Source organism: Meriones unguiculatus, chromosome 17, assembly GCF_030254825.1.
Source record: "Meriones unguiculatus strain TT.TT164.6M chromosome 17, Bangor_MerUng_6.1, whole genome shotgun sequence".
Taxonomy (NCBI): Eukaryota; Metazoa; Chordata; class Mammalia; order Rodentia; family Muridae; genus Meriones; species Meriones unguiculatus.
Window position 1 is genome coordinate 20,777,969 of NC_083364.1, and position 25,160 is coordinate 20,803,128.

The window sequence follows — 25,160 nt, forward strand, 5'->3', positions numbered from 1 at the left end:
TCCTCATATTTGCAGTCCAGAATCCTAGCCAAGAGAATGGTGCCACTCACAACGGGCAGCTTTTTTTTTTTTTTTTTTTTTTTTTACCCCAATTAACCTGATTAAGATATTACCCACAGGTAGCTGGAAAAATCACTCAAAGGTTAAGAGCACCACCTGCTCTTCCAGAGGACCCAAGTTTAAATCCCAGCACCCACTTGATGGTTTACAACTATATGTAGACCAAGCTGGCCTTGAACTCACAGAGATCTTCCTGCCTCTGCCTCTTAAGTGCTAGGGTTAGAGGTGTGCACCACCATGCCTGGCCTTGATGATTAATTCTATTTATCAGTTTGACCCAATCTAGAATCACCTGAGAAGAGAGTCTTAATGAAGGATTGTCTACATTGTGTTGGCCTTTGCGGATTTTATTAATCAAGCTAATTGATACGGCAAGGCCCAGACCACAATCCCCTAGTCACAGGGTGCTAAATTGTGTAAGAGTGGAGGAACTGAGGTGAGCACGGCTACCTTGAGTTTTCACAATGATGGTTGGTAGCCTAGAATTGTAAACAGAAAGAAAACTATTTATTCCTCAAGTTACTCTTGAGGAATAAATAAATAAATTACTCAAGGTGATTTATTCAGGCAACAGAAATGAAATCAGGACAGTGTGTCATAACTCTCCATACCGAGATGGTCTACTGGGGTTGTTTCAACATGCATACACAGTGTGTTCTGATCAAATCAGGCTAGCTTAGCACTTCTTCTTGCTTTTGGCTTATAACTGGAGTCTTCACTTCTGGTTATTCATGAACTATATACTATATGCTATATGCTAGGCTATGACCTGTGGTCTTCCTGCTGAGCAGGGGATGCCAGAACTCTCCTGACTGAGTGCACTTGTTACCCACCACCCATTTCAACTTCTTTTAAATGAAAACTTGATGGGATAACTTGTTTCCCTGAGAAAGGATTCAGGAATTTGGACCACTCATATGTTGAGGCCTATTGCTCAATTTGTAGACTTTGCGATTTACTGCAGACTGGCTGGTACTCACACGTGTTCTTTCTCCGGGAACACAGGCCTCCTTCTGCAAACTTGTGAATGCCACCTTCAGCATCCTGGATGACACCTGTGAAAACAAAAGTGCCCCAGTGTCTCTACAGGTAATGTCAACACCTTCCTTATCTGTGTCTGTCTCTCCCCACCACTCTCTCTTTGTGTGTGTGTAAGCCAGGTTCACACACACACGCACACACACACAGGTGTGAACCTGGCCAGGTATGAACCTGGCTTACTCTCTCTCTCTCTCTTTCTCTCTCTCTCTCTCTTTGTGTGTAAGCCAGGTATGAACCTCAGGTATTGTCTTCAGCCTTTCAGCATGTCTTTGCCTTGAAGTTTTTTGGTTAGCGTAGAAAATAACGGGCCGCAGAGAAACACTTAAAGAAATGCTTAACATCCTTAGTCATCAGGGAAATGCAAATCAAAACGACCCTGAGATTTCACCTTACACCCATCAGAATGGCTAAGATAAAAAACTCAAGTGACAACACATGCTGGAGAGAATGTGGAGAAAGGGGAACCCTCCTCCATTGCTGGTGGGAATGTAAACTTGTACAACCACTCTGGAAATCAATCTGGCGCTTTCTCAGACAACTAGGAATAACGCTTCCTCAAGATCCAGCCATACCACTCCTAGACATATATCCAAAAGAGGCTCAAGTACACAACAAGGACATTTGCTCAACCATGTTTGTAGCAGCTTTATTTGTAATAGCCAGAAGCTGGAAACAACCCAGATGTCCCTCAACTGAGGAATGGTTACAAAAATTGTGGTATATTTACACAATGGAATATTACTCAGCAATAAAACAACAACAACAACAACAAAAACAGGGAAATCATGAAATTTTCAGGCAAATGGTGGGAACTAGAAAGGATCATCCTAAGTGAGATATCCCAGAAACAGAAAGACACACACAGTATATACTCACTTATAAGTGGATACTAGACTTATAATATAGGATAAACACACTAAAATCTGTACACCTAAAGAAGCTAAGCAAGAAAGAAGACCCTGTGTAATATGTTCAATCTTCATTCAGAAAGGCAAATGGGTAGACACAGAAGAGGGTGAAAACAGGAAACAGGACAGGAGCCTACCACAGAGGGCCTCTGAAAGACTCTGCCCAGCATGATATTAAAGCAGATGCTGAGACTCATAGTCAAACTTTGGAAAGAGTGCAGGAAATCTTATGAAAGAAGGGGGAGATAGACCTGGAGGGGACAAGAGCTCCACAAGGAGAGGAGCAGAACCAAAAAATCTGGGCACAGGAGTCTTTTCTGAGACTGATAATCCAACCAAGGACCATGCATGGAGATAACCTAGAACCCCTGCAAAGAGGTAGTCCATGGCAGCTCAGTCTCCAAGTACATTCTGTAGTAATGGGCGTAAGGCCTGTCTCTGATATGATTTCAGTGGCTGGCTCTTTGATCACCTGCCCCTGAGTGGGGAGCAGCCCTTACCAGGCCACAGAGGAAGACAATGCAGTCAGTCCTGATGATACCTGATAGGCTAGGGTCAGATAGAAGGGGAGGAGGACCTCCCTATCAGTGGACTTGGGGAGGGGCATGGGAGGAGAAGAGGGAGGGATGGTAGGATTGGGAGGGGTTTAGGGAGGGGGCTACAGCTGGAATACAAAGTGAATAAATTGTAATAAATAAATAAAAAAAAATAATGGGTCTTGTCATGATAGGTGCAGAGATAGGTGTCATTTATACTTTGTATTTCTATCTCTTCCTGTTTTTAACACAGTCTCCTCACTCCATTCATTTCCCCCTGGATCATCTCTGATTTCAAAACATATCACTTTATTTTTAATTTAAATTTCTTTTTTTTTTTTTATTTATTCACTTTGCACCCTGATCATAGGCCTCTTCGTCTCATTCTGGTCATACCCTCCCTCCCTCCCTCCCTCTTCCTCTCCTATCTCCTTCATCTAGTCCTCAGAAAGTGGGATCCTTCCTCCCCTACCAGCCTATCAAGTCTCATCAGGACTGGCTATGTGGCCTGGCAAGGTGGTCCCACCAGGGGGAAGTGATCAAAGAATAGGCAACACAGTCCATGTCAGAGACAGTCCCTGTTCCCCTTACTAGGGTATCCACATGAAGACTGAGCTGCCATGAGCTACAGCAGCACAGGGACCTTGGTCCTCTTAATGCATGTTCCTTGGTTGGTGTATCAGTTTCTATTGAGTTGTCTATTGAGCACTAATGGATAAGCTTAGTTTACTGAACAAGAATTTGATGTTTGGTTCTGGACCTCTAAAGTTAAACACAGGTTTTAAAAGCAGATTTAAAGTATATGGCTTTAGTTCCGTGTGTGTCTGTAAGAGTGTATGTGTATGTATGTGGATGTGTGTGTGTGTGTGTGTGTGTGTGTGTGTGTGTGTGATGTAGTTACTTGTGGAGGCCAGAATGGGGCCCCGGATCCCTGGAGGGTTTGTCTGTGAGCCACTTGGTGTGTGTGCTGTGACCTGAACCCCAGTCCTCATGCTGAGCCCTGAGAGCTTTTAGCCACAGAGATGCATCTCCAGCCCCCACAGCACAAGGCTTGGTGATGCCACTTAATGTTAGTAAAACGTGAATCCTTGTTTTCTCCTTTCAAACTGGAAACAATCATTGTCCATAATTTCATAGATATTGACTCCATACTAAATAAGGTAATATTTATGTACATGCTTACATATGATAGTTAAACTCTATGTATCTTTCTCAGGTTGTGGCTCAGTGGGTAATGGGCTGCTTTGTAAGCAGGAAGATCTAGGTTCTATCCCCAGAACCAAACCAAACCAAACCAAACCAAACCAAAACAAAACAAAGCGAAGCAAAACAAAACAGAACACTGAAATCTAGGCGTAGCTCCTGCATTTGAAATCCCAGCATTGGGCGGCAGAGCCTGGGGATCACTGTCCATCCAACATAGTCTACTTGGTGAGTTCCAGGCCAGTGAGGGACCTGTCTCAGCACAGGTATCTGGCATCTGATATGCAACAGCCACATTCAGCATCTGATCTGCACATGAGCGAGTACTTGTGTGCTTGCACATACACTAGCACACACGCATGTACACAGTCCTCCCTACAACTCTGTATAATGTTTATAGTGCCAGAAATATAATCACTATACTTAGTTCTTTTGGTTTTTCGAGACAGTGTTTCTCTGTGTAGTCTTGGCTATCCTGGCCTCTCTTTGTAGATCACACTGGCCTCAAACTCACAGAGATCTGCCTGCCTCTGCCTCCCAGAGTGCTGGTATTAAAGACTTGTGCCATCACTCCTTATACTTACATTTTTAAGTTTTTTTCTTTTTTCTTTTTTGCCAGCTTTCTATATCATGTGTGTAGGTGCCCTCAGAAGCCAGAGGTATTAGATCCCCCAGAGCTGGAGATATAGACAGCTCTTAGCCACCCAATGCTGGTGCTAGAACAGAACTTGGATACTCTGTAAGAGCAGTGTGTGCTCTTGACCTCTGAGCCATTTCAGTCCCAAGCCTACAACACACTTAACAACAGTTTTCTTAAGTTTTGACAGTTTCATACATCTATCTATCTGCCTGCCTGCCCATCTTCTTGTCTGTCTGCTGTCCTGTGGTTATGTTCTCCTTTCCCTGAGGTACCCCCTTCCTTTCCCCTGGCACTTCTGCCTATTTAGTCCCCAGTGACTCCACCATTAGTGGAAATGACATCCCTCTTCTAGCAGCCATTGAAAGTCATTAGTGTCACAGGAAGGGATGGGGCCTTGTGATCTGTGGTCTTGTGGGTCTCGTGCAGGTATCCATAGCTGCTGTGTTTGTGGTTGCCATAGTGATGTATGTGGACAGCAGCATTTCACGAGGCTCTTCCCTGTATTCCAGCTCTTCAGCTCAATCTTGACTAGATTTCATGTGTGGCACAGCCATATCCGCTGGAAACAGTGAGCGCCACGAAGCCAGAACAGATCTGCTTGACACAGATCCAGCAAAAGCTGAGCCAGTTGCTGCGATTGCTGTCATTCTATCTCTAACTGTTGGGTTTTGGTCTCTGCACGTTAAATTCTTGGGGGCTTTCTGATTATGATTTACTTTATATCTTTTCCTGAGTAAATTATGTTTCAATCTTTTAAAGAAAATCCTAAAGTTAACTTTATCTGGCCACTATTTGGAAGTCTTCCTTAAGCCCTGCAGATCATTAAGTACAGTTAAGGACATGGCTAGATTGGGACTTTACTCCAGAAAAGTAAACAAACTCAAGCAGTGTAATTGGTGCGGGGTAAACAGAGACAATTGACAAACTCTGACTGACCAGGAGAAGAGATTACAGATTCTTCTTCTTACATGCTTAGAGCTCTTTGAAAGTATGTCTTAAAGATAGGGTGTCATACAGGATATAACCCCTGGAGGAGTAGAACTTCATGAATAAGATAGATTGACTAAAACAAGCTTTTCCTACATTACAGCGTAGATGATGAAGTACAGTAAAAGAAATTAGGTGTTAGCATTTTATATTTATAAAAATACTGGTTTGGATATTTTCTGTTCGTCTGGAGTAATCTCAGACTGCAAACTCTGCCAGCCTGAAAGCAGGTTGTCATGTAATAAACGTGTTTGCTTTGGAGAAGACATTATTTTTCCCCATTTAATTAATTAATTAATCAATCAATTATTCTCTTTACATCCTGGTCACAGCCCTGTCTCTTTCTCTCCTCTCAGCCCCACACTCACCCACCCTGGCTCCCATTTCCCCTCCTGGTCCCCATTCCCCCTCCTCTTCTCTTCAGATAAGGGAAGGACCCCCATGGGTAGCAACCCTCCTTGGCACATCAAGTTGTAGTAGGACTAAGCATATCCTCTCCCACTGAGGCCATACAAGGCAGCTCAGCTGGGGGAAAGGGACCCAAAGGCAGGCAACAGAGTCAGAGACAGCCTCTGCTTCCATTATTTGAGAACCCACATAAAGACCTAGCTGCACATCTTTTATATATGTGTAGGGGACCTAGGTCCAGCCCATGCATGCTCTTTGGTTGGTGGCTCAGTGTCTGTGGGCACAGGCCCAGGTTAGTTGACTCTCTAGGTCTTCTTGTGGTATCCTTGACCCCTCTGGCTCCATCAGTCCTTCCCTTAACTCTTCAGCAAGACTGCACAGCCTCTGCTTAATGTTTGGCTGTAGGTCTCTGCATCTGTTTCCATCAGCTGCTGGATGAAGCCTCTCAGAAGACAGTTCTGCTAGGCTTTTGCCTGCAAGCATAGCAGAGTATCACTAGCAGCGTCAGGGGTTGGCTCTCCCCCCTAGGGTAGGGCTCAAGTTGGGCCAGTCTCTGGTTGTCCATTCCCTCAATCTCCATTCCATCTTTATCCCTGCACATCTTGTAGGCTGGACAAATTTTGGGTCAAAGGTTTTATGGCTGAGTTGGTCCCCATCCCTCTACTGAAAGTCCTGCCTGGATACAGGAGGTGTGCTGGGAGTGATTGCATGCTGGATTGGCAGAAGCAAGCAAGTGAGCCCACACTCATTTTTGCACATCTGTTTTGATGAATGGGTGTATCCCTGGTGTGGGCAAGGCCCCAAGGATTTTGCCTTAAGACTGCGGAATTGTTGCTATACTGTCTTTCCATGCGTGTCTCATATATCTGCCATGGCAGAGACCCTCACTGCTTATTACGTCACTTTGTTGGGCAGATTTCCTACAGATGATTTTGAAGATGTACATTCATGGTGCTGTTTAAACGAATTGATGATTTCGTAACCCCTGATGATGATTTTAAAGAATTTCTGATTTGAATCAAGTAATTTTTAAAAATTTATTTTTTTATTAATTATAGTGTATTCACTTTGTAGCCCCCCCCTCATCCTCTCCCAACCCAACCCTCCCTCCCTCTTCTCCTTCTATGCCCCACCCTCCCGCAGTGTAACTAAAACTGCTAGAAGCTCTATGAACCTCCATATGTCAAGCACTTGATTTACATTCATTCTAGGTTTAATCCAAAGATAAGCTTCAGGTGTACACCACAATAAGAAAGACCAAATGAATACAGAAACAAAGAATAAATGGTTAGCTGTACAAGACAAGACAGACACCTGTTTCTTAGAAAAAAAACCTTGACATAAAAAAATTGCTTTGAACACATAATGTACATTTGAAATAAGATAAGATAAAACTTCTGCTTTGAACTCACAATGAGCATATAGATAAAAACCACTGCTTTAAACTTATAATAACTGAAGTGTCTATTTAGATATTAAGAATGACAGTCCTACTGTAATTCCCCTTTTATGCATCTATTTTTGAATGATGTGAGTTTTTCTATACCTTTGTATTAGAGAGTATCAAAACCCAAGACACAATCAAACAGTTGTTGAGGCCACCTGCTCCTCCGTCTGTCTAATTGTCTGTATATACTGTATACATGTATATCTGTATGTTTACAAATACAGGGATGAATGGTGTTTTTGGGAGCTCCCTTGATTTGTCTATTGACTGTGTGCACGCATGTGTGTGAGAGGTTTGTAAATATCTGCCTGCTTTGTCTGCCAAAGGTATATGTTTTTGCAGGAGAAGAAGGGGAAGGAGAAGGGGGAGGAGGAAGATCAGGAAGAGGAAAGGAGGGAGAAGTAGGAGGAGGGGTGGGAGGAGGGGCAATAGGAGGAGAAGGAGTGGGAGCAGGAGGAAGGGGAGCAGGATGGAGAAGGGCAGGAGGGATGAGCATACGAGTAAATGTTTCTTTCCTTGCAGAGTGCAGCTTCCAGTGTCTCCCTTGTGCTGGAGCAAGCACCCGTATGGGCTGAGCTCAGCAGGAAGGAGACATCTGCCCTGGGTACCGTCTTGCTGGAGACTGTGGAAAGTGCCATGTTAGCTGTCCTTCTGACACCCTCTGGGAATGCCAGTCAGATCATTCAGACAGAGAACCTAGGTAACACATACCTTTGAGGGCAAGGTGGATTTTCAGGGCTGACTCATAGCTGGATTCTCATGACTGTCCACATACATTCAACACCTCTAATTCACAGTAAAGCAGGTCTAATATTAGTGACACTTACAACTTATCAATCATTTGGCCAAAATCAGACATGACATGAAGAGTGTGTCATTAATTCATTCAACAAACATCTGTGACTTGCCTATTATATAATTTAAGATATGATAATCATTTTCTTATTCATATATTTTCAGTTTTTTCTTCTGAGATGATAGTTGGATTGTATCTCTTGATTTGGCATTAGGAAGATATTTGTGACTATGTCAGATCTTTAGTCTAGAACATTCTTTTCTTTCCACTTAGTGGCTGAGCATATTTGCACCTCAGCTACTCCAGCTGCTTGTGTCTCAGTGTTAAGACAATAAATAGCAGGGTATAAATCAACTCATGAAGGAAAGAGGCAATATTGAGAAATACATGCCATTTTTAATCCAGAAAGAGTTGGGGCTGTTTGCTAATGCAGCATGGATTCTTCTCTGACTGACACATGCTTACCACTTGGGGGTACTGGGTGCCACTTATGTTTGTATGCAGTTCTCACTCCAGTTAATAGTTGTTGTGTAAACTTTGTTTTTATTTCCTCAGATGAGGGGATGAGATGAGAACCTTACTCAAGCTTTATAAATACATCGCTTGGGCTGAGCCCAGCACATTTCTAACTCTTCCTAGGTCTAGGCCTGGAAGCTTCTAGCTTCTGTACAATCTAATGTTCTGTAAGTCTGGACCTTGAAGGCGTCAGTCAGGGGCAGGAATGGTGTTTGACTCAACTCTTGTAAACTCACTCTGTAATGGTATTGACTTCTGACACCATTGGTGTCTCAGTCAGCTTTCTGTTACTATAACAAATTTCTGAGACACGTCAACTTTTATTTTTTTTATCATATCTGAAAAGTCCTATATTTTTGCATATTTCTATTGTATGAAAGTACATACACCATAGACTTAACCATTTATTCAGTTTAAATGTACAACGCAGTGATATTCACAGTTACAATGTTACATGATTATCAATTTTCACAATTTTTCATAACTTCAAACAGAAATTCTGTACCCATTAAAATGACAATTTCCCATTTTCTCTTAAATACAATACCTAGAAACCTTTATATTATTTTCCTTCTCTATGAATTTGCCTGTTTTAGACATTTCAAGTAAGTAGAATCATATATGATTATATATTATCATATATAATATGATATATATATATATATATATTGTTCCTGGTGTATTTCATTTAGCAACATGTCTTCTAGGTCCATCCATTTTGTAATATCAGGCTTTCTGAGTTTTTTTTTTAATTGGGTTACATAGTAATGTGAAGAGGGACTGCCTCTGACATAATCTGATTGGCCTGCTCTTTGATCACCTCCCCCTGGGGGGGAACAGCTTTACCAGGCCATAGTAGAGGACAATGCAGCCACTTTTGATGTGAACTGATAGACTAAGATCAGAAAGGAGAGGAGAACCTCCCCTATCAGTGGACTTGGGGAGTGGCATGCATGCAGAGGGAGGAGGGAGGGTGGAATTGGGAGAGGAGGAGGGAGAGGCTTATGGGGTGATGCAGAATGAATAAAGTGTAATTGATGAAAAATTAAAAAAATACAAAAAAAACAATAGCTCCATTTACATCAAGCCAAACATTTATAGTATGCTTTTTTTTTTTTTTTAGGGTATAGTTCTAGATTTGTGTTGAAGAACCAACATTCAATTACTTTGTATATAAGGGTTTGCTCAAAGATGGTAAAAGAAACCCCAAATAGCAAATAGTTAATTTTAAATACATATAATTATTGAAAATGTATTTACACTTTGAAATTTGGAGAATAAAAACACCTAATCTATAAAGATAAAAAAAAAAGACACGTCAACTTTTAAAATGGAAACCTTTGATTATGGTTTGATTACGCTTTTGGAGGTTTCAACCATGGTTGGTTGGGCTCCACTGCTTTGGGTCTGTGGAGATACAACACATTATAGCAGAAATGTGGGTTGAAGAGGGATCTCACCTCATGGCTATAGGAGACATTGAGAGCAAGAGTGCTAGAGTGAATACAAGAGCCCTAGTTCTTCAAATAGATGCCGTCAATTGCCCCATCCAGCGGGAGTTCAATGGGTTCCTAAGGAGGGGCGAAAAGAATGGGGTGGAACAAGAGATGCGAAGAATGAGAGCAAGTCTATCATCTGATCAAGCTCTGTTTATTTGAAAAATTTCACACAACTTTATAGGGAGAAGTAGGAAGAGGGAAGGGTAATTCATTGCTGAAGAAGATAGCAAAAGTGTTTTATGGTTTGAGATACTGCACCTGCAAGATACTGTAAGAATGTTTCCTTAAGATATCTCAAGGATGCTCCAAGCCTAATGAGCCGCTGTTCTCACATAAATCTATCACCCATGACCTAGGGTCCTAGTGCAGCTGTTGGTAACTTTCCACTAATTGGCTTTGGCTCCACTAAATGGCTTTGGATCACTAACTGGCTTTGGCTCTCGGCAATCAATGACCTAACTTTGTTCCAGGATCATATATGACAGTTTCCACCACTTATCACTGATGTCATGAGTGGGAACTAAATATTCAATACAAGGATTCTTAAAGGAAATTTTATATTCAAACTGTAGCAACTGAACTCTACTGCTCTCAGTGTATCTTGCTAAGATGTGAAAGCTTATCTCTCTCTCCCTCTCCCCTTTCCTCTCTATGTCCATACATGTGAAGGTATGAATGTGTAATGTGCATGTACATGGAGACCAGAAGACATGCTAGGCTTTAATTTCTCTCAGGTTGCTTTCTCTACTTGTGGCTTTGCAGCAGCGTCTCTCCCTCCCTGGAACTCACTCCAAGGCTTAAGATGCTCAGTAAGCCCCAGTCCTGGGGTTGTAAGTGTGTACCACTGTTCCTGAATTTTGCTTATATGTGGGCTCTGGGAATGGAACCCAGGTCTCCATGCTTGCAAGCTGAGCACTTTGCCTACTGAGCTATGGTCTCAGCTGGGAAAGTTGACTTCTGAAGCTGCAGCTAGGCTTCTTATTGTTTTGTGATAAGGTCTGTAAAATACATATTAATGAATTTCCCTGTACTCTTTAAACTCACTGAGAAGCCAGGTTGGAGATGGGACAAGCCCCCTTCTTACCCCCCCCAGACCGAAACATGTTTGCTTTAGAGTGGCCTCCAGGACCCCTTGTCCAGGGATGGACTAGTCCTCCAACTCTGTGAGAAGAGGAAAGGAGAATTAAAAAAAAAAATCCCAAGAATGGAAAGCCATGTTTCAAGAACAGCAAGAGCTACTGCTGCAGTGAAAACATTGTTTCTTGAGTATGGCTGGGAGGTGAAACACTCCTCCAAGGCGAAAGACACAACTAGTGTTCATCCATGATAGAAATTATGTCTGTGGTGGGAATAGCCAGGGGACAGTCGCATCTAGGAGACCTTGTCCATGTACCCTCTGCTGTCGATTCCAGCTGACTGTTTTGTTCTTAGGCCTCCCGCGTCCCTTCCTGCTGATGGTGGAAGTGTCCAATCTGGTCTCTACTGTGTGTCTGCTCAATTTTTAGTTATTTTATGCTTGCTTGCTGTGCACTTAATAAACCCCCAAACTGAAATTACAGCTATGGTGGATTGTGCTCCTTGTGGAACACTGCTATTTCCAAGAGTTTCCCCATTATTCCTTTGCTTTTGACTAAAATGTATGTATATTTTCTTTTTAAAGATAGGCTTTTTATGATTTTAAATTATGTGTTTGAGCGTGTCTCTGTGTGGGTGTAAACACACCAGCGCAGGTGCCTGTGGGGGCCATAGAGGGCATTGGATACCCTGGAGTAACAGGTGGTTGTGAGCCACCTGAGACGGGTGCTGGGAACTGAAATTGTGTCTCCTGCATGAGCATCAGGTGCTGTTAACCATTAAACCAGCTCCTGTGCATCTTTATTGGACAGAAACCAAATTCAAGATATATTTTTTGTGTGTCTCAATGAAAACACTCCTTTTTTCCTTTCAGACATTGTAAGCAAAGTAATCACTGAAGAATGCAACAAGGAGAATGTGTCCTTAAACTTGAAAGCCAGAGGGGATGAGATGGATGTTGACTGTTCCGTCATTGAGGAATCAGAATCCACAGGTACAGAGCCCCCGGAGGCTCAACCCACTAGCCTTACTGCCCAACTATAGTCTTGGAAGGTAGTTATGGTTGATGAGAGAAGAAGCCTTTTTTCTACCCGCTATGCAGATTTTTCTACCCGCTAGAGATGTGGAAATTTAAAAGCCAACATTAAAAGCACGATGCTGGAATGCAGCGATATCACCAGTGGTGTGTAGCTACCAGCTATGTGTGACCTTTGAGCTCTTGAGTTCTGATAAGTCCTCCAACTGGCCCATTCTGTTGTGAGGCTGTCCACTGAGTTCTAAAATTTGGTTTATTGAGTGCCTCATTTTCACAATGTCAGTGCGATGTTGACACCATTTCTATCTCTTCAGTGAACTCATCTTTTGTGACCAGTTTGTCTTATTTTTCCCAGCTGTTAATGTATATCCTCTTCAGATTTATTGAGTTTAGCCATGTAATCTTTGATTTTTTTGTTAAATATTGTTTTTAATTTTATTTTATTAACTTATTTTATTTTTATTTTTTAATTATTTTTTATTTTAATTTTAATTTTTTTATTTTTATTAACTTACTTTATTGTTTGAGAATTTCATGCACTTACACAGCACATTCTGCTAAAATCTTCCCATCATTCTTTCCTCTCTAATTCCTTCCCTTTCTCCCAACATTTCCCCTTCTCAGCAGTGTGTGTGTGTGTGTGTGTGTTAAACCCAGCAAGTTCACTTCATGCTTCCTATAAGTGTAGGTTCATTTACTGGAGATGGTTTCTGTTCAGGGGACATGTCCCCGAAGACAATGGCTCTCCAGTAGCTATCAACCACCAACTCCTCAGATGGGGTGGAACTTCATGAACGTTTCTCCATCCATGTTGAGTTTTGAGTCTGGCTTGGTTTTATGCACTCAAGCATCACTGCTAAGAGAGGCCACGTGCAACAGCCCCATCAGGTCTGGCAAATGCCGCTCTTCTGTGGATGTTCATTCTCTCTGGCTTCTACAATCTTCTTGCCTTCTCTGCTATGCTGATCCCCAAGCTTTGAGGGGAGGGAGGTGATACCAAGGTCCCATTTGGAGCTGAGCATTGATGTTCTCATTTGGGATTTTACCCACTTCACCCTTACTGTCATCTGTCATTGTGGAGATGATTTTTGGATTAGCTATGTTGACTTGAAGTTTTCAATCTTTTATGTGTTACTAGATTGGTATTTGCATATCTAGAATTAAGCTGCAGTAAGGCAAAACAAACAAATGACAGATATATAGACAGACAGTCAGACAGACAGTAAGGATAAGATCAGGAGCTCAAAATACCCAGCAGAAATTAACTCAGGACACCTCACTGAAGCAACCAACTGTGTTTTTCAAACAAGAAAGTTTCAAGCAGAGTGAGGTCCCCTCAGTTGAGGCTTTCAGGTCAAAGAGCAAAAAGCAACACCTAGAAATGACATCACTGAAGTGAGTGCTCACAACTATGGGAAGGAAATGACTAGGGAACTTGAGGCAGACAGATAGAGTTCCTGACAGAGCTTTCTCCTTTTGGCTGAGCTTTCCATAGCTGAACTTTTGGCTTCTCTTTCCCATCACGGACATGTTCACATCATGGGATACACACAGTAACTTCTGCTGAAAAAAAAAATACACAGATTTAAATAAATGAATAAAAATTAGAGAAGAGAGAAAAGAGAAAACACAAATGCAGACTTAGGGAGCTTAGTGGATAAGGGCACTTGGCACCAAGTCTGACCACCTGAGTTCAATCTCTAGGACCTGCAAGGTAGAAAGAGAGGGAGGATTCCCACATACTGTCCTCTGACTTCCACACACGCAACATGGTCTGCTCGCATGAGAGATGGAGTAAAATAGAAATAAAAATGCAACTAAAATAACAGCAGGAGGAGTGGCTAGGGGCACTGCCTTGTCTAGGGGTGTCCTTGCCTGTGTGGGATGCAGCTTCTGGCTGTGCACATGGCTTCTTGCTATTCTTTCTGAGCTGCATGGTAGATACCAGCCTGTGTGAGCCTCTGTGAATCTCCCTCCCATGTTCAGCTGTAGGCCGTTTCCTCCACACCTGCAGGGTGTGGTTTGTGGGCCTGGCAGTAAGGGATTTTGTGTTTTTTATTGGGCATCTGGGCAGGTCTCTCTCTGTAGTCCTGGCTGTTCAAGAACTACCTATGTATGTACACCAGGCTGACCTTGAGCTCACAGAGATCCTCCTGCCTCTGTCTCCCGAGTGCTGGGAATCAAAGGTGTGTGCCACCAAGTGTAGCTTTACTATATGCAAAATTTTATCTTTCTACGTCAAAAATTCCAGTATGGATGGGAAACTCCTCTAGCTGAGGGGCTGTTGGTAGCTGATGGGTGCTTGGGAGGGAAAGTTAGTTTTCTTCAGAAATGTGGCCCTGGATAGAGTGCCCAGATTCCAGCAGATGGTTCTATGTACAGGCAGCGCAAGGTGGACTCTGTGGGGATCTCCCTCCCCACTGCCCAGTCCTTTTGTTCTCCCTTTCTCCTCCCTTCCTCCCCATTTTTTTGCTTTTCTGAATTAAGCCCTGTGCTGGTTAGTTTTAACTACCAACTAGACAGAACCTAGAGCTATCCGAAAAGAGTGTAGTGAGGGACTGACTGGGTCAGGATGGCTGTAGATGTTTCTGTGGGCGGTCTGACTTACGTTATTTGATATGGGAAGAACTGGCCCACTGTGGGCGGCATCATTCTCTGGACTGTGTGAGAAGAGAGGAAGCAGGCTGAATAGTGCAGAGAGAAAGCCGGCAAAGTGTTCACTCTCTTTGTTCTTGACTGTGGGTGTGATGTGACTAGTTGCTTGATTTCCTGCTCTGAAAAGTTTTAAAGACTAGTGAGTTTATTAACATAACAGTAAGTAGATTAAATGAGAGAGAGAGACAAAGAGAACCTTTAGGTGTATTTATTTACATCTATCTATCTATCTATCTATCTATCTATCTATCTATCTATCTATCTATCTTTCTATCTATCATCTATCATGTCTGTGCACATCCATGAACACATGCATGTATACATGCACACCAAACACGCTTGCATGCAGATTTAAGAATCTGGCAGCCGTCCTAATGACTCTCATGTGGCTGCTGTGTTACCAGGTTTTGATTTTTCTAAGAGGCTAAAAGGTCTTTGCCCAGGCCTAATTGGGCTGTCGGGGTCAGAAAGAGAATAAGGGAACCTTTGCCCAATATCCGGGAGTACTCCAACCTAGAGGCCTCAGTTGTTCCACAGCCATATCCAGTCCCACTCAAAGGGCCCAACCTATCTATCTATCTATCTATCTATCTATCTATCTATCTATCTATCTATCTATAGAGAGAGATAGAGTCTCCTCCCTCAGAATTTGGAAGCTTAGGCCCTTAGGCAGGAGAACACTCAGACTTTTTCACTCTAACTGGAGGTTTTGTTGCCCCATGTCTCAACTGTCCTCCGTTCAGCGGGAGCCTGGATTTCAGCTTCCAGACGGAGAACAGGGGTTCCTTTTCTCTCAGGGTCAGTTAGAGCACATTAGGGTGAGGCCCATGTGTACTAGGCCAGGGTGTGGAGAGGGTTTTCCAGGAGTGTTACGATTCACCCCTTTTAGAACAGAAACTTGGGTGTTCCAAAGCCTATGGCGATAACAAAGTGTTACAGCTCTTGGTTAAGCTGCTGTGCTGAGCATGGCAGAGGTTTGGGTGAAAGTCCATGCCTGGTGGGTTTGCAGCCAAAACACAGGCCTGGTGAGGCCCAGGCCCATCCGGAAGAGGGCAGGTAGGTTGAGAAGCAGGCCAAGCTGGAAGTGGGTCACCGGCTGCTGAGGTAGTTCTGCGTGCAGGTGAACTGGGTGGAAGCTGGCTGTGCTCTGTCAAGCCCTGTGCGGCCCAGAACCTTGCTCTGGTTGGGAGGCTAATCACTGGGGAAGGGGCCCTCTTTCCCCTAGGAGAAATGGTGAATCACAGGCAGTCATGGGGAAAAGCTGGTGGATCATGAAGCCAGCCAGCCAGCCAGCCAGCCAGCCAGCAGCACATTTATTTGAAATCAGGGATTTATAAACCTTGGGCAGTGGGAAGAATTTTGAGGTTGAATGTATTTGATTCACTGGGGCCAAGAGGTCAGGGACACTGGATTTACATGTAGTGGCACAGTGCCTCATTTTCCATGCAGTAGGATGGTCCTGTCACAAGAAGAACACAGTACTTAACTATCCTATGGGTGGGAGAATCTCACCCAATTGCAGGTCACATGTGCCAGCTGTGTGTTTACATGTTGTCTATGCTCACATGCTGACTGTGTGCATGTGTTGCTCGTGTGCATCTACATGTGTGCAAATGTGCCATCTATAACAGCCACGGAACAAACAACTCACTTTCTCTTTTATTTTGGGGACATACAGGGACCCCAGGAGTGGCTTTTGTGTCTTTTGCACACATGGAATCAGTTCTAGATGAACGCTTCTTTGAAGGTGGCCAGGCTTTCTGGAAGCTGAAGATGAATTCCCGTGTTGTTGGCGGCACCGTGACCGGAGAGAGGAAGGAGGGCTTCTCCAAGCCTGTTGTCTACACCCTCCAGCACATCCAGGTGTGTGCAGTGTCTCCCGAGCCCTGGCTGCCTACTGAGCAGTCCTACCCCTCCGCGGCTATGTCACCTACTTAAGAGACAACTGGTCACAGGTCTGGGTGAAAGAATGAATTCCCATTGCTCCTTTACTAAGAGAGATCCTGTGTGGCCTCTTCTAAGTTTCCTCAGTGGTGACACACTACAACTTGTGATGAAACAAGTGTTCACATTCATACGTATGTATGTATGCATCATGGTGTGCATGCATACATGTGCTCCTGAATGTGTGTTTGTGCGCATGTGTGTGCACATGTGATAGCTAAAGATCAACGTTGAATGTCTTTATTGTGCTCACCTTATTTTTTTAACTTTTATTAATTACACTTTATATCCCCCCATAAACCCCTCCCTCCTCCCCTCCTAATCCCACCTTCCCTCCCTCTTCTTCATGCATACCCCTCTCCAAGTCCACTGATAGGGAAGGTCCCGCTCTCCTTCCTTCTGATCTTAGTCTATCAGATCTCATCAGGAGTGGCTGCATTCTCTTCCTCTGTGGCCTGGTAAGGCTGTTCCTCCCTCAGGGGGAGGTGATCAAAGAGCAGGCCAATCAGTTTATATCAGAGGCAGTCCCTCTTCCCATTACTATGGAACTCACTTGGACACTGGACTGTCATGAGCTACATCTGTGCAGGGGTTCTAGGTTATCTCCATGCATGGTCCTTGGTTGGACCATGTATCAGTCTCTGGAAAGACCCCTGTGTTCAAATTTTCTGGTTCTGTTGCTCTCCTTGTGGAGTTCCTGTCCTCTCCAGATCTTACTATTTCCCAGTTCTTTCTTTCTTTCTTTCTTTCTTTCTTTCTTTCTTTCTTTCTTTCTTTCTTTCTTTCTTTCTTTCTTTCTTTCTTTCGAGTTTAACTTCTTTTTATTTATTTTATCTTTTTTATTATTATTATTAATTATACTTTATTCATTTTGTATCCTCCCATAAGCCCCTCCCTCCTCCCCTCCCAATCCCACCCTTCCTCCCCTTTCTGCATGCATGCCCCTCCCCAAGTCCACTGATAGGGGAGGTCCTTCCTCTCCTTCTTTCTGATCTTAGACTATCAGTTTTCATCAGAAGTGACTTCATGCAGTCTGCCCGACAGTTGGCCATAAGTCTCAGCATCTGCTTTGATAGTCTGCAGGGCAGAGCCTTTCAGAGGCCCTCTGTGGCAGGTTCCTAACTATTTCCTGTTTTCTTCTTCTGATGTCCATCCTCTTTTCCTTTCAGGATGGGGATTGGGCATTTTTGTCAGGGTCCTCTTTCTTGATTAGTTTCTTTAGACACACAGATTTTAGTAGGTTTATCCTATATTATATGAGAGTCCTCTTTCTTGATTAGTTTCTTTAGACATACAGATTTTAGTAGGTTTATCCTATATTATATGTCTATATGAGTGAGTATATACCATGTGTGTCTTTTTGCTTCTGGGACAGCTCACTCAGGATGATCCTTTCCAGTTCCCACCATTTACCTGCAAATTTCATGAATTTCTTATTTTTCATAGTTGAGTAATATTCCATTTTGTAGATAAACCACAATTTCTGTATCCATTCTTCCATGCTCATGGGTTGGCAGGATTAACATTGTAAAAATGGCCATCTTATCAAAAGCAATCTACAGATTCAATGCAATTCCCATCAAATTACCAACACAATTCTTTACAGACCTTGAAAGAAGAATTCTCAACTTCATATGGAATAATAAGAAACCCAGAATTGCTAAAACAATCCTCTACAATAAAAGATCTTCTGGAGCTATCTCCATCCCTGATCTTAAGCTGCACTATAGAGCAACAGTAATAAAAACCGCATGGTACTGGCATAGAAACAGAAAGGTGGATCAATGGAACTGAACAGAAGACCCAGAAATAAATCCACACATTTACGGACACCTGATCTTTGACCAAGACGCCAAAACCATACAATGGAAAAAAGATAGCATCTTCAATAAATGGTGCTGGTCTAACTGGATGTCTACATGTAGAAAAATGCAAATAGATTCATACTTATCATCCTGCACAAAACTAAAGACCAAGTGGATCAAAGACCTCAACATAAATCCAGACACATTAAATCGGTTAGAAAAAAAAGTGGGGAAGAACCTTGAACTCATTGGCACAGGAGACAACTTCCTGAACATAACACCAACAGCACAGGCTCTAAGAGCAACAATCAATAAATGGGACCTCATGAAACTGAAAAGCTTCTGTAAAGCAAAGGATGCTCACCTTATTTTTTAAAGATTTATTTTTTCATTAGTTGATGCACTTTTCATCCCAATTGCAGCTGCCTCCCTCCTCTCCTCCGAATCCCACCCTCACTCACTCCCCTTCTTCCCAGAGACCGGAAGGTCTCCTGTAGGTACCCATCTGCCCTGGCACATCAAGTCGTAGCAGGACTAGGAGCATCCTCTCCCGCTGAGGCCAGACAAAATGTCCCAGTTAGGGAAAAGGAATCCAAAGGCAGGCAAGAAAAATAGAGACAGCTCCTGCTCCAAGTTAGGGGATCCACTTGAAGACCTAGATGCATATCTGTTACATATGTGTAGGGGACATAGATGCAGCCCATGCTTGATCTTTGGTTGGTGGTTCAGTCTCTGAGCCCCCAAGGGCCCAGGTTAGTGGACTCTGTAGGTCTTCTTGTAGTGTTCTAAATCCTTCCAGCTTCCTCAATCCTTCCTCCTACTCTCCTACAAGACTTTCTGAGCTCTGCCTAATGTTTGGCTGTGGGTCTCTGCATCTGTTTTCACTAGCTGCTGGATGAAGCCTCTCAGAAGACAGTTATGCTAGGCTCCTGTCTGCAAGCGTAGCAGAGTATTATTCATAGTGTCAGGGCTGGCTCTCTCTCATGGGGTGGCTCTCAGGTTGGGCCAGTCATTAGTTGGCCATTCTCTCAATGTCTGCTTCATCTTTGTTCCTGTACATCTTTCAGACAGGACAAACTTCGGGTAGAAGGTTTTGTGGATGGGTTGGTGTCCCCCTCCTTCCATTGGGTGGCCCACCTGGCTACAGGAGGTGGCTATCTCAGGTTCCATGTCTCCTGCTGGTAGGAGTCTCACCCCCACAGACTTCCCAGAGCCTCCCGCATTCCAGGAGGTCTATTGTGAAGTGTGTACTCTCCCTAATTTCTTTCTTAGCCCATTTGTCATTTGTGTGCAGGAGGGCTACTGATGTTTTAAAATTAATCTTGTATCCAGCAACTTTGGCTGAATGAGTTTATCAGCTGCAGGAGTTCTCTGGTGGAATTTTTTGGGTTCCTTATGTATACTATCATATAATCTGCAAATATCAATTCTTTAACTTGTTCCTTTCTGATTTGTATCCTTTTGATTGCCTTTAGTTGTCTCATTGTTCTGTTCTGTATTGAACAGATATGGAGAGAGTGGACAACCTTATCTTGTCCTTGATTTTATTGAGGTTGCTTTGAGTTTTCTCTCCATTTAGTTTGATGTTGGCTATTGGTTTGCTTTATATGGCATTTATTATGTTTAGGTATGGGCCTTGTATCCATGATCTGTCTAAGATCTTTTATACCTTTTGCAATATATTATAATTATTATTTATAATTTCTTCTCTTTATATCCCAGATGTAGCCCCCTTCCTCATCTCCTCCTGGTCCCACCCTCCTTCACTCTTCCTCCCCTATCCTTCTTCCCTAGTTCACTCTTCCTCCCCTTCTGTCTGACCCTAGCCTATCAGGTACATCAGGACTGCCTGGATCCCCTTCCTCTGTGGGCTGGCAGGTTACTCCGCCAGGGAGAAATGATCAAGATTGCCATAATCTGTTTGTTTTTATCTTCCTGTATTTCATTACGGATGGCCATACTCTGTTTTTATCTTCCTCCATTTCTGTATGAATGGCCATAATCTGTTTGACTTTATCTTCCTCTAATTCTTTGCACATTTTATTTGTTTCCTCTATTTTTCTCTTTATAAACACAGATGTAAGGCCATCTTCTTGAATGTCATTCATACTGCTGTGCCCAGGGATGCTTACCCCTGGGTTCTGGAGATGCCATATTGCTCTGTCTTTTGTTGGTCAAACTTTTACGTTGGCCTATACCCATTGGGCTGTTAGCTTCTGGTGACTGCTGAAATCTTGGGGTGGGGAGAATCCCCTTAGCAGGAAGATTATTTTTCCTGAAGGTGATCATGACATGCAGATGTGTGGCTCTGGGCTGGTGACTGAGTGCTTACCAGCTCTTCTGGGTTTTACCTGGGTGACCTGAACCAGATTGATTCCTACACTGTGGGATTTCCTCTCAGCTGGAAACACAATCACTGGTGTTTTAGGGCCCAGAATTTGGTCTCTTGGTCGTTGTGCCACCACTGCTGTCCTGCTCCACAGACACAGTGTCCTCCTGGTGCCACCATCTTGGATCCCTTCCTGGAATTCTTGTGTTTTCTTTTTTGCTTCTATTTCCGTTTTCAGGTTTTAAACAGTTTTATTCATTTCCTTCACCTCTTTGGTTGTATTTTCCTGTATGTCTTTAAGGGATTCATTCATTTCATCTTAAGGACCTCTATTATCTTAATAAGATTAGATTTAAGGTCATCTTCTTGTGCTTCAGTTGTGTTAGGCTATCCAGGGTTGCCATATGCTAGCTGGACCCTGGTGGTACCATATTGCCCTGACTCTGTTTTTTAAACGTGTTCTTATGCTGGCATTTAGACATCTGGTTGTCCCTGGTGTTGGCTGGATGTTCCTTACGCTGCCAGGACTCCTCAAGGAGCCAGGCAGGACTGTAGGCCTGACAGTGGAGCTCAGGGAACAACCTGTTGCTCAGCTCTGTTGGCTGTGTCCCAAGTGGACCTAAATATTCATAGTGACCTGTAGGGCTCCTCAGGAGAGTAGGCAGAGCTGTGAGACAGACAATGGGGTTTGGGGGACAGTGCAAATGTCACCTCTGCTGGCTCTTTTCCTGATTGACCAGGCAGAGGGAGACTGGCTAGTAGGTGTTTAACCTAGATATTCCTTGGGTCCAGCAGGCCTCCTCAGGAAGGCAGGCAGAGCCTTGGGCCAGATGTTGGAACGCAGGGGACAGTGTGCAGCTTTTCTCTGCTGGATATGCCCAGGTGGATTCAGCAGGGAGGGGACTTTGGGGGAGGGATTAAAATTGATTTTTATTATTTATAATTATGTATGTGTTTGCCTATGTGTATGTGCATATGAATGCTTCAGATTTCATGAAACTGGAGTTACAAGTGTTTGTGATCATCTAATATGGATACTGGGAAGCAAACATGGTTCTTCTGGATGAGCAGCAGGAGTTGTTAACCGCTAAACCATCTCTCCTACATTCTCCCGTCTTGTTTTTTGTTTTTTTTTTTTGTTTTTTTTTTGATACTGCCTCTGTCACTGAACCCAGAGTTTCTTGATTCAGCCACAGTGTCTGGATATCAGGTCTCATGTAAACTCCTACCCCTCCAAAGACACACATGGTATATACTCACTCATATAGACATGTAATATAGGATAAATCTACTAAAAATCTGTACAACTAAAGAAACTAATCAAGAGAGAGGACCCTGAGTAAAATACTCAATCCCCATCCTGAAAGGCAAAGAGGAAGGACATCAGAAGAAGAAGAAAACATGAAACAACCTAGAAATCTGCCACAGAGGGCCTCTGAAAGGCTCTGCCCTGCAGACTATCAAAGCAGACACTGAGACTTAAGGCCAACTGTTGGGCAGTGAGCATGGAATCTTATATAAGAAGTGGGAAATAGTAAGATCTGGAGAGGACAGGAACTCCACAAGGAGAGCAACAGAACCAGAAAATTTGAACACAGGGGTCTTTCCAGAGACTGATACTCCAACCAAGTACCAGGCATGGAGATAACCTAGAACCCCTGCACAGATATAGCCCATGGCAGTTCAGTATCCAAGTGGGTTACATAGTAATGGGAAGAGGGACTGCTTCTGATATAAACTGATTGGCCTGCTCTTTGATCACCTCCCCTTGAATGGGGAGCAGCCTTACCAGGCCACAGAAGATGACCATGCAGCCACTCTTGATGAGATCTGATAGACTAAGATCAGAAGTAAGGAGAAGAGGACCTCCCCTATCAGTGGACTTGGGGAGGGGCATGTGTGAAGAAGGGAGAGGGAAGGTGGGATTAGGAGGGGAGGAGGGGGGGCTCATGGGGGATACACAGTGAATAAAATGTAATTAATAAAAAAAAGGACTCCTACCCCTGTGCCTCCTAGGGCTGGGCTTACACGCCTACAGTGGTATTTCCTGCTTTTTAAATGTAAACCCTGGGAATTTGAACTCAATCCCTCATGAATGTACATTTATCTACTGAGCTACCTCCTCAGCTCTGAAAGGAGTTTTGTTGTAACAGTAGTGGTGTAACACTAAAACAAGCATCTCTACAGACTGAAATGCAGTCAGCTTTCCATTTCCTGGGTTGTCTAGTCCCAGGAACTTACGTTTGGTCACATTGAATCCATTCTGGTGAAGTTCTGAGGAGATTGGGGCCTCTAATCTTTCAGCCAAAGCAGAAGTCTGAGAGTCCCATCTGTGTCTCCTGGAACACTGATGTGGAGAATGGGAGATGGACATCCTCAGGCTGCAAGATCCTCAGTGCATCTGAGACACACACATCCTGCAGATGTAACCGGATGACAAACTTGGCCATCATCATGGCTTCTGGGGAGCTCACAGTGAGTACTGAGGGATCATGTCATGTTTCCCCGAGTATCTTGCCTGAAACCTAATGGGGCTGTACTGATGGAACATCCTTTGTGTTCATCCAGTACCTTATGGTTCAAGTCTTTCAGAAGGTAACCACGGGGAGAGAGGAAGGTGTGCTACATTTCCTTGATAGATGAATTGGGTTAAAAAGCTATGACACTGAAGTACAAAATCAGATGTAATAACTCTATAGTCAGGCTTCCAAAGAGGAACAGGACCAGTAGAATGAACATGTCTTAGGGGGTTTTATTAGATTTGCTTGCATTATATGACTTTTACATGCCTTCACATGGAGTAGCTGAGAATTCACATGGAGTAACTGAGAATCCAGTAAATTATCAATCCAAGAAAACTTTCTGTCTCAGCAGCCTCAACCTGGCACTAACACTTTGGAGTTTCTGAAAACTCCTGGCACATTGGTTTCTGTCCACACTGGAAACCGGAAGAATCTGGGTTCTGGCATCAGCCAAGGAACTTTGCAGCTAGCTACAATATTAGAATGGATGAACTTACCAGCAAGATGTGGAGGCAATGAGGCAAAAAGCAAAGCTTTCCCCTTAGGCTTCCATTTTTCTACGCTGCCACTGAAATTTAGGACGAGTCTTCCCATTTCTAACAACCTGATAAATAACACTTCTCAAGAGTGTGCAGAACAGCTCATCTCTTAGTAAATTTCAGATTTAACTAACTTCACCACCAAGAGGAACTTTCACAGACTATAACCAGGCATACCCAATATATTTCACAGGTCTCATTTAATGAGCAGTTACCATATGCTGGGACTTTTTGCTTGAAGCTAATTTTTTATTGGTCAATTTCAAATTTCATGGGCTAGAAGATTGATGTTCAGTGACCTGCTTCATCCTGGAGTTAGTAACTGATGGAGGTGGGTCCTGAACCTTGGAAAAACCTGGACCCAAAGTTCTCTTTCTACTAAACTATGACTGTCAATCAAAAATTGAGTTATAGGAATTCCTAAATGCCAGTGAAGGTTGATAACACACTGGCATCTCTTAGTGCTCATCTCCAAGTCCAAAGGATGTTCTTCACTCAATTAATGGAGAGAATATATATGAACTACAGTTCCCAGAATCCCTTGCGATTAAAGTCCTGGGTATAGCATAAAGTCTCCATTGAGATATATCCACAATTGGGACTACAATATGAGCAGAGATGAACGCACTGACTTAATAGAGAAGAAAAGTGTCTTAGTTGGTATGGAAAGTGTCCTTGGCTGAGGTATTAAGAACAAGGGCATTTTCCTACTACAGAGCTTGACTGAAACTCAGGACTTACAATGGGACAAGAACAAGAATGTTCCCTTTCAGGTTCTGTGTGGATATATGTTTCTTTGATAAACCCTTACTCAGTCCCTCTGAGTGGAACCCAGATCTCATGTCAAAACAGCAAGGAAAAAAAAAACTAATACACAATTAACATCATAAGACACATTTATAAGTATTTGTATGAATTTATTGTGACCCCACAGAAATGACCATGTAAAGCAGCCATAGGCTGAGGAGATGGGTGAGTCTGTCAAGTGCTTGAAATGTTGCAAAAGGATCTGAGTACACAAGTTGCCATTCCCTAGGACCCGTGTAAAAAGCCAGGGATGGTGATGCAGGCCTGAAATCTCCCCAGTAGGGAAGGCAGAGACAAGTGGATCCCTGGGACTCACTGTTGGTGAGCTCCAGGCCAAGGAGATATCCTGTGGACAGTATTCCTTATTGTGGCACCCGAGGTTGTCCTCTGGCCTCCACATTTATGTGA

At 43.3% G+C, this 25,160-nt stretch overlaps 1 protein-coding gene across 5 annotated transcripts in view; it reads left to right on the forward strand.

Moving 5' to 3' along the window:
- The window catches only part of Adgre1 (adhesion G protein-coupled receptor E1), an 88,113-nt gene that overhangs the window by 43,312 nt on the left and 19,641 nt on the right, over positions 1 to 25,160 (forward strand). For all 5 annotated transcript variants that reach the window (XM_021663624.2, XM_060371343.1, XM_060371344.1 and 2 more), the window contains 5 exons: positions 1,066 to 1,149; positions 7,753 to 7,930; positions 11,990 to 12,109; positions 16,485 to 16,669; positions 23,189 to 23,359. In XM_021663624.2, the coding sequence (XP_021519299.2) occupies positions 1,066 to 1,149; positions 7,753 to 7,930; positions 11,990 to 12,109; positions 16,485 to 16,669; positions 23,189 to 23,359 (738 nt within the window). The remainder of the gene's footprint in view (positions 1 to 1,065; positions 1,150 to 7,752; positions 7,931 to 11,989; positions 12,110 to 16,484; positions 16,670 to 23,188; positions 23,360 to 25,160) is intronic.